The sequence below is a fragment of the Meleagris gallopavo genome, chromosome 2, assembly GCF_905368555.1.
Source record: "Meleagris gallopavo chromosome 2, MGAL_WU_HG_1.1, whole genome shotgun sequence".
In the NCBI taxonomy this organism is placed as follows: Eukaryota; Metazoa; Chordata; class Aves; order Galliformes; family Phasianidae; genus Meleagris; species Meleagris gallopavo.
This window is the reverse complement of record NC_139405.1, coordinates 75,498,150-75,508,561: the sequence shown is the minus strand read 5'-3', so window position 1 is coordinate 75,508,561 and position 10,412 is coordinate 75,498,150. Positions and strand designations below refer to the sequence as shown.

At 41.3% G+C, this 10,412-nt stretch overlaps 1 protein-coding gene across 2 annotated transcripts in view; it reads left to right on the top strand.

Moving 5' to 3' along the window:
- The first annotated feature begins 6,230 nt into the window (after positions 1 to 6,230).
- SPACA1 (sperm acrosome associated 1) overlaps positions 6,231 to 10,412 on the top strand; it is a 131,718-nt gene continuing 127,536 nt past the window's right edge. For both annotated transcript variants that reach the window (XM_085217662.1, XM_085217661.1), the window contains exon 1: positions 6,231 to 6,485. In XM_085217662.1, the coding sequence (XP_085073788.1) occupies positions 6,386 to 6,485 (100 nt within the window). In that variant the 5' untranslated portion in view covers positions 6,231 to 6,385. The remainder of the gene's footprint in view (positions 6,486 to 10,412) is intronic.

Sequence of the window (10,412 nt, the reverse complement as noted above, 5' to 3'; positions counted from 1 at the left end):
AGCACAGAGCCATAAACAATGATCAAGGGAGTGAACCATCTCCCTTACGAGGAAAGGCTGAGGAAGCTGGGTCTCTAGCTTGTAGGAGACTGAAGAGGGACCTCATTAATGTTCATAAATATGTAACGGGTGAACGTCAGGAGGATGGAGCCAGGTTCATCTCAGTGCATCAAATGATAGGACAAGAGGCAATGGGTGCAAGCTGGAACATATGAGATTCCACAGAAATATGAGAAAAGATTCTTCACATTAAGGGTAATAGAGGGAATGGGCTGGTGAGAGAGTTGTGGGGTCTCCTTCTCTGGAGACATTCAAAACCTGCTTGGATGCATTCCTGTGTGACCTGATCTAGGTATTCCTGCTCCAGCAGGGGGATTGGACTAGACGATCTTTCATGGTTACTTCCAATCCCTGACATTCTGTGATTCTGTGATTAGGGACACCTACGGCTAGATCAGGTCTCTCAGCATCCCTCCAGCCTGACCTTGAGTGTCTCTTGTGGTGAGGCATCCACCAACAGTGTGGTCAACCTGTACTGAAAAAGTTCAGTTAGTTTTTAGAATAACCAGCATTTTCCCAGTTAATATTTGTGCTGTTTTGTGTATGTACTTCATGTGTACACATACATATGCTCTCTGCCTTCTGCAGGAGGAAAGATTCATTTACATTAATTCACGTGACAGCAGATCCTGAGAACCATTCAGGTGCAATTGCAGTCAATTAAGACAGTCTGGGGAATCAAGCAAAACTTCATCAAGATAAGCTACTAGAAAGCAAGCTTTTGCCAGCACAGGCAGCAAATATAATTGTAAGCAATTGATTAGAACCATGATTGTCCTAATCAACAGTTACTCAGGCTTTATCTGACCTTTAATTTGTTCAACTAAACTGAAATAAGTCTGATTTAAGTCAAAATAAGAATTCACACAGCCCTTTGCAGTAAATTAAACCCAGCTAAACCAATGTAGCTTTGCATGTAGACAAACCCTAAGGCAGCAAAGTGTCCAACAGCAGTGACAAAGTGTTTGATGGTTGTCAGAGAACATGTGTTTTTACTTTCATTGTGGCAGGAAACACCATAGGGTCAAGGCTGCAAACCACTGTTTATGTTGTTCTTTCTTCTACTTATTATATAACCAATTTGCAGTGTCCCATTATGTGCTGCATAGGGTGCTTTTAAAATTAAACTATATGTTATAGGCATGTTTTAAAAATAAATGCCATCCACAAATTTTATTAATGCTGGGAATGAGAGAGCATATTTACAACTAGCGCTGTGCTGGATTTTATTGGATCTGCACTTCAAGCATGACACCTGCTAAAAGAACAGGTCCAGATGTAGGGCAACATTTTGACCTTTGCATTTCTGAACTGGGCAAGAGAAGCAACCCTTCTGTGTACTGCTTTGGGACTGCGGGAAAAATATACTTGCATGAATGTTAGTCTTTATCTTTTCTTCCTCTTCCTTCTTCTATTGCTCCATTCCTCTGCAGTTTTTTCTCTGTCTTCCTCTCATTCTCTTTAATTCCACCTTGACTCTGCTTCCTCTTCCTTTTCCTTGAGACATCCTATTCATTTGATGCAGGGTTCACATCGTGGTCCTTTTATTTTCTTTTGTGTTAATCACATTTCTTCCATTTAGCAGTGTCTCATTTCTCATTACCAGGTTGTGCTCACAAGCATGTGACCTCCAGTTAGCTGAGCTCTTCTCTGGGCCTTGTTCTATCTTGCCCAAAGTGAGGAAAAGCCACCTGAAGTGTATATAGTCTGCCATTCCAATCCATTTTGGCCATACGTATCAAAGATTTCTTGCTGATGTATCAGGCAGTGACTGTTTGCTAATTGTGTAAACAAAATGCAGAAAAGTTGTTCTATCAGGACTTGAGTGGAGTGTTTATGTGGTGCCAAGTGAAAAAATGGTTGATTACGATGAGAAAATGGGGATTAGAGTGGGTGTTCTAAGATGGGAAAAACAGCCAAAAGAAAAATTGAATGAGTTTCTCAATCTTCTTTGCTATACAAAGACATGGCAAGCAAAAGAATGGGTAAAAAGGAACTGAACTGAAAGCCGGAGTCGGTGAAGGTCACCTGTGCTTATTTAGTTACTGATTTATGCTGGCTAAAGTGTATCAAAAATTATGAACTGAACCTGCAGCTTAGTGTAACCTCGATAGATGATGTTTCAAAAGAGATGTTTCTTAGATTTAAGGTATTTCTATCGTAAGTATAAAAGTATCTTTGCCAATATTAGAGGCATTAAAAACACATATTTCGTCTGAAATACTGTACATACTGCTCATACACATTCAGGAAATATTAATTAAAATCAGAACTTGTCCAGAAAAGGTGACTGAACTGCCCGGAAAATGGAAAACTTATTTATTGCAAGAAGATAAAGGATTGTGAATGGCTGGCCCAGCCAAATCACTGTTAAAGTCTCTGATTTTTCTGTGAAGCACAAGGAGGAGATAAATTTAGGAGTATTTTAAGGTCTTTGTTAGTGGTAGCAACAAGGATGATATAGGAACTGGCAGTTCTCTCACCTAAACTGACTTGCGGCTGTCCGAGCCATGAGATTCCAGTGCATTCTTCCATTCCAGCAGCAGCAGTGCGGGTGAAAATAAAATAAAACCCAAATCTTCAAATGTTCTTTACCTAAGGCTTAATATTTTTAAGGAAAGGGATGTAGGGTATGGTTGCTTTGAATGACCCAGCCAGTGCTTGCCGTCAGTGTGTGGTAAAAAGTGGCAACAATAAAGTCACAGTGAAACTCAGCTTTTCACTTGCAAGGAGGAGAAGCAATAATAACCCATCTGAGTTAGTTCACCTATATTTGGGACAATGCATTGAGGCTATAAAAGGAAAATTACTTAACTCACCGGTGTATAAGCAAGAACGGTGTGAACCTGGATACAGAATAATTAGGAAGCAGCGAGTAAAACTTTGCAGCTCTGACTACTGCAATTGCCTCTGCGATTTCGGGAAGGTGTCAACGCTGTCAAAGGGTGGAACAATGCACTTTTCCATCTCTTGTGAATTACACCGTCTTATAGTTCACTGGGATGATGGGATATGAGGAGACACTTCCATGAGGTGCTAGAAATGTTACTGCGACCTGAAGAACCAATGCGACATCCTTGTGTGCTACACACCCTTACACTTCACTGTCAAACATTTAAAAACAAAGCAACACCTGCATTGCGTCTTTTTGTTTTTTTCCTTCCTTTTTCCTTTGTGAAGAGTATTTGAACTTCTTATAATAGGTTCCCTGACAGTTTTTACAGACACACTGCATCTGCTTTGCTCTTGACCTTAGAAAATTGCCACAGTGTTTTAGCAGAAAGGAAAACAGCACTTTTCTTCTACAAAGACTTTTTTCAACAGTTTTTGTTACATCTGTGTGAGACAACTATTCCTCAGTGATTATGCTGATAAAGGAGCAGCAAGGTATTGCATATTAGCTAGAGTGCAGAGTCAAGTCTACTAAAAATATTTTGAACTGGAATGGTGAAAGAAATTACAGGCCAAATGTTAATCACATGAGTAATACTGAACCCATGAATTAAGAGCCATTGAAGTTAAGCTTGGTTAGAGTTGTCAACTTCTCAACTGTTGGGTGGACTGGAGCCCAGATCCTCCATGACCTTGTGCAACCTTTCAGGGCTGAGATGTGACAATCAGGCTTTTCTTCCATGCCAGTATGCTAGTGACCAAACTAGCATAAGACAAAGTGACAACTGAGGCTTATTAACAATTTCCTATTAACAACTTAATCCAGGTACAGCAGTGATATCTCTTTGATATCGCTCAGAAGTGTGTTTAAACTTGAGGTTACTATGCAGATGTTTCTTCAGATTTAGGAGGAGAGTTAGATGCCTTCCATTCTGTCCACTTGCAAGACCTACCCCTCTAGTTTGGAGTGCACACTGAAGAAATGGATGCCTGGTTTGTACTTGCAAACTTGTTACTTCTCTGGAAATTTTGAATGGAAGCTGGCCAAAATTTTTGCTTTTTAAAACTCACTTTTCTACACAGAAAAATGAAGAACCGATGAGTTCTTTTATTTAAAAATCTTATTTTCTCAGATCATTTACTAAGAGTTAAATTTCTTTTTCAGTATCTCAACTGTCTTTTCCATCCTTCTCTCTCTCTCTTTTTTTTTTTCAGGTAGTATCTGGCTCTCTTTTTGTTTTTGAAAACCTCCTTTCCCTCCGCAGATTCCCTCCTGATGAGGTGCTCCACGTCATTTCTTCACATCTTCTTCATCCACTTCTCTGCTTCTCATCAATCCCCTCTTGCACTTACACATCTTTCCACCTCTGCCAATCCCATGCAATACCTCTCAACTAAGTGCATGTTCTCCATTCACAAAATGCAAGAGGAGGACTTCTTGTGCTGGAAATCTCTTATTGTTTCTCTAGCACCGTGGAGAAGGTGACATCTTCCAAACTCCTTGTTTCTCTTCCTCCTTCAGGTGCAAGCTGCTTTTTGGCTGTGTTTTTTCTTCCTCCGTGTATTTCTAAGACCCATTTCTCCCAGGGAATCTTTAATCTTTGGTTGCCCAGAGAATCTGTGGACATCCCATCCCTGGAGGTGTACAATCAAGGCCAGGTTGGCTGGAGCCCTAGGCAGCCTCATCTGATGGGTGGCAGCCCTGCCCACAGCAAGGGGCTGGAAATAGGTGGGTTTAAGGTCCTTTCCAACCCAAGCCATTGCATGATTCTGTAATGAACTTCTCCTTTTCACTCAGTTTGAGGTGTCTTTTTTCCATATTGCAGCAGATACAGTATCTCCTCACTAACCAGCAGCATTTCACCACCACTGTGCCCCACCACTGTCCCTGCTGTTTTTCCCTTTGATTTCAGGTCTCACTTGGAGGTCCTGCATCATTCTGCCATAGCTTTCATTTGGGATTTGTGTGCTCCCACATACTGTGGTTGATCCCAGCTTTCCTCTGATCACTTCCTGCCTTACTTCTTCCTACTTTCTTCTGACAATTCTAGCTCATTGCCACTCTTTCTTTAGTCTGATCTGGTGAAACAAACCCACTCTGTCTTCATGCAGATCTTCCTATAAAACATGCTTCTGCCACAAAGCCTATCCAGCTCAGATTCATCTGCTGGAATATATTCCTCTATAATAAAAACAAATACAATTTCATAACAAAGTAAAGCTGAGCATGAGACCGAGTACACAATTAATTTTTGCCAGTTGCTTTCTGCCAAGAGCAACATACTTGTTCTCATTCCCCCCTTCAGTTGCCTTCCCCACATGCTTCAGTTTGTCCTTCTCTTTTGTTATCAGCTTCCCAGTCCTTCCTAAGGGGTCCAGGCCTGATCCTGTGCTCTCACTTGGCTGAGCTTTGCCAAGGTTACACTGCTGTGAAAGGAAGGCAAATCACCCTTTGTTTTATTACTAGCTCATAAAGACTACACAGCTCCAGTGCAGCGCTTTTCTTTAATTAGTCAGAATTAGCATATACATCTCCATACCCTCTTTTTTCCCTTTGTGGGCTCAACTACTTTGAAGAAAACCTCTTTGCATGCCTACTCGGTTACCGTATATCTTGACATTAAAAAAAAAAGACTCTGGAAGCCTAGGTCTCACTGAACTCCCACACACAGCCAAGGAGAGCTGCTCACCATGCTGAGAGCAGCTTGTTCCCAGCCTGCCACCCCTTCCCTGGAGTTGGCACAACCCGGCTGCAGCGACTTCCAGTCCTAATTGAAGCCTTTGGGCATGATTGTGTTATTATTATTTTATAAACAACCACATAAAATGCTGGTTGACATTTAAATAAGAGTAAAGAAAGGGAAGCTCTGACTCCTAGGCTGTTTTGTTTTGCTGTTGACTCCAGTGGAAGCAGGAGCTGGTTCTCTATGCAATACCTGTGCTTGCGTGGCTCATGCTCACTTGTAGGGTTTTAGGGAAGGCACTGAAAGGGAACAGACCTATTGCAGCAGTCAGACCCTGTTGCAATATAAGCTGTGAATACGTAGCTGTCACCTGGGCATTCTCCAGGAAAATGCATCCACGGTCATCTGAAAGGCCATGATTATAATCCAAGTGAGAATAAATGAAAGAGAGAACTTTGGTTTTGCATTTGGTTGTAAATTTTAGACATTCAGAAGAGGAGTTATCTCTGGCAAAAGAAAACATTCTGTCCTTGAGAGGATCTCAGAGTAGCACAATGTGTTCAATAAGGTTTTGAAAGAAAACAAAGAGCTGAAGGCCAGAGCTGACTCCTTCAGACAAAAGTATAAAATGCAGGACTCAAAGTGCTTAAAATACTTCAGTGACAACAAAGAAATGCCTGTTACTATAATTGCCTGCATTAAGTAAAGAGCCAGAAAATCTTGAGAACTTTTTAAAAAGTAGATATTTGATGTGTAGGGAGTGTAAGAACAAAATTCTCTCGGGCTATGGCCGGAGCCCTGAATCAGCAGAACTCTTTTCCTTGAAGAAAGTGAAAAAACCAGAGGAGGGTGAGTACATGCACCCTTATTATCTTTTCTCGTGGTGGATCAAAGAAGTGGCGTTCTCAGGGTTGCCAGTTTCCTGCAGTGAATCTGGAGTGCAGGGTTTATTTCTCTGTTAGGCAACTTCTCAAATACACTAGTCTTGTAATGGACCTCTTTTGAGATCTGAATCTTATTTACTAGCTTGCATACGGTGTAATTGTTTTAAAGGAATTCAGTAGGAGTGAAGCATTCCTGCCACTTAGAAAAATTATATACATATATGCTTTAATTCGAGGGTGTTAACCCCTCGTTCTTCCCACCATTTCATTACTTGCTTGCTCTCCCTATGTTATATATTAAAAGCTTCATGGAGTTGTTTGCTTGCATTTACATACGTGGATGGTAATAATTCTGTGATGTTGCTTGGAACTTCTGCATGAACATGTTATATAAAGTCAGTGTGGGCATGGCAAATGTATTGCAGATTTTTCATAGATAAACACAGTCAGTGAATGCAAATATGAATGAGTTTGTGTGCAAGCTTTAATATCTAGGCAGAGCTTGTATGTGCGTAACACCTGTAACCACAACTGTCAGTGCAAACAGGGAAACTTGTTTTAAGGCATTTGTGCTGATTTAAAAAGTGCTGGACTTTGAAATACTTCAGCTGGCGTGGTGCAGATGTGCTCATCCTCCGGCAGGTATTTAAGTGCATAAACTCTGTTATTAAAGAATACAAACTTTATTAGCATTTGATATTCCAAAGATGTTGAGAAAACAGGTATCCAAATAGTGAGAATTCCTTGTGAGGTAAGTGATGGCTTTTAAAGACATTATAAGATCTTACTGGGAAATGGATTAAAAAGTGCTAGTTGATGGTCTTTGGTGGTTTTTGGGAGATGAGCATTAAGCATGGAGAATTTTTTAGAAGCAGAAATGGAAGTGTAGAAGGGTGGTGGATTTGTTTTTGTGGCCGTGTAGCTGTTAATAGGGTTGGTTTAGAAGCAGGGAGTTATCTTACAAAAAGACACTGCAGGGGTATACAGTGTAAGGAGGAAATTGGGGCAGTTTGAGCATAGGCTCTATACAGATTATATGAAATAATCTTCTCTGGAAGGGAGACCGTGTGTCTGTTTCTTGTGAGAGCACTGAAACAAGCATAGCATATATTAAAAATGTAGAGAAGTATGCTCTGTAAAGTTTTCTGTTTCATTTTATCAAAGTTCATGTTGCAGGAAGAAAAAGATACATGGAAGTTTAGGGTTTTAATCAACAGAATGACAAAACAAACATTTCTCAGCCTTTTCTTTGTTCCTGAATACAACCTATGCTTGTTTTGTTATTTGCTGGAGGTAACGTTGGCTTGAATTGTCCTGCAGAACATTTCCTCAATATAGAGTTCAGGTTCAACATCTGAAGGTTCTCCGTTCAATGGGAGCCCATGTACTCGTTCAAAATAACACCACAGGAAGTAGCTACTGAACTGCTGTAAGAAAAGTTATGTTTTGTAGGGAGAGGAAATGAACTTATCTTCATATTTATATCTCTTTAGAGCTTGGCATAAGAGGCTTATTCACAGCAAATCAAAAGAAGACTGTCTTCCAAATGTCCAGTAGATTGAAGAAGGTGATTGGGAGTATCTGTATCTCCCCATTTGTCACTTCTTCTTGTTGGTTGCTCCTACAGAATACCTGAAAACATCAGTAAAACAAACACCATCAAAAACAAAACAAAACAAAAAACTTCAAAACATAAATGAATGACATTAGTCTCATTGTATTATTTTTTTTTCTGTGCAGCATTAGGATGATGTCAAAGTTTGATTATAGGTTAGGTTGTTCCAGTAAGAGCAATTAATTTCGGGGCAAAAGCTGGTGAGGACCCTGTAAGACACTGAACAATGTTTTTGGTTTTCATGCACTGAATCATCAGTGTTTATAGGCCTCCAACATGTAAATCACCCTGAGGTAATCTGGAAGGGAAGGATATGAATAAGCCAATTAAATTGGCAAAGAGCCTAAGGAACACCCTGTTTAGGGATAAAATCACATGCCTGTCCTTGTGCCAATAGTTCTGGAGAAAGAAATGGAACTCCAGCCCTTATAATTCATTTCTTTGCAGATATATGTGATTTAGAAGACTTTAGTCTTCTCCTTTTGTATGTATGAGCTAAGGTGACGGAGATAAGGTGTTTTGTGCAAGTAAGTCTTATTTTGATGACACAGAAGGATGTCATCCAGGTTGCAGAGGGTGTTGGAACTAGTTGCCTCACATATTGTAATTACTTCTTATTCAGTTTTATGATATGAATATACAAAGGACTGAATTGCCCTTTATCTTTCCAAGTACCTCTTTTTTTTTTTTTTTTTTTTCATTTGGAAAGGGAGGCACAATTTTCCACTAGGAAACCTCCACCCAACTCAGCAGTTACCGGCACACTGTAAGGTGCTCTGTATCTAAATAACAAAAACAACTGCTTCTTACCATATGCCAAGCCCATGCCATCAAAGGCATGATGTAACGGCAAAAAAGGTAGAGGTGAAAAACATTTTTCTTTGGAAGTTGTGAAGAGGAAAAAACACTTGCATTCTTAGCTTAAATTTTCACATGGGCAAATGGGCACTTCCTGTGCTTTTAAGAGGGTTGCTGCATTTGCTGGAAGTCTAACTGGGTATTTCTGCCATCCCACCCAGATCTTTGAACTCTTAGGCTAATTCCCATCAGGCAAAGAGCTGGCTCTCTAGAAGAGACACACTGCATACGCCTCCGCTGGCGGAAAGGCCCCGGCAAAACTCTTGGTTGACATCAGGCAGTTTACGTGGGAGTAGATCATTATGAGATCCCCAAGTGTGGGAGAAGTTGTAATTGACATTTGTACGTTACTAGGCATCAGAGAACTTAGCAGTAAACAAATCCATAGGAAATGCTTAGGAGTCGCCAGAAGCAGTGCTCACAGAACTACTTGTTTAAGGAACTTTTGGGGCTTACATCTTTAGATACCATTAAGAGTAGGGGAGGCACCACCTAACACCCCTCTGGATGCCTTGGAAGTAACAGCACCAGGAAATCCTAGATACAACACACAGACTGGCAGAAGACCCAGACAAACATAGCTGTTCAAGATGGTTTGGATTCCTTTCACCCAACCCCAGCCATCTGATAGCTCACCAGTGAGCCAGAGCTGGTCCCCACTCCCCATGGAGACAAAGAGGCACCTTCCAGGAGCAATATGTTCCAGCCCAAAATAGGTATAAAATAGCTGTGAAGAGCACTTCTTTTTCTTCTTCTCAAGTTGTGTGCTGAGGAGGCCTTGATGATGGTCTGATCTCACTAGACAGCCTGTGCTTGATGAGGTTACTCCCCACCTGAGCCTACAGCTGCTCTGGGACCAGGCCACAGGTTGCTGGCAGCAGAGCAAGTCCCACTGCTTGAGGAGGGCTCAAAGTTTTGCACTGGGGGGTCAGTATAATGGCCTCTTTTGACCTGTACGGGAACCAGAGGCCTGCTTGACCTCTCAGACATGTCTGTGGCCCTTATTCATTTTCAGGCACTCAGACAGTGCTCAGAGCAGTGGAAAGAAACAGAAATAGCTGCTTTCACTTCTGTGTTGGTGTATGGGCCCTGCACAGAAACAGGAACTGAAGTAAGGTTAAGCAGGGTGTAAAGGAACAGTGTTTGGTAAAAGAAGGGAGAAACACATGACCTAGCCAAGTCTAACTGCAGGGCAGCACACATAAGCTGTCGCTATGTCCTCAGGAAAAACAAGGGCCTGGGGAAACAGCCCGAGGCTGAGCTGCATGAAGCACAGGGTGCATGATCCAGCCTAAGTCCTGCTGTCCCCATAGACAGACCTCTAGGATCACCGTGACCTTCCTCCTGCCCTTGTGAGACTGAAATATATAGCACAGCTGTAGGACGTAGTTCATCATTCATCAAGGGTAAATACAGTTC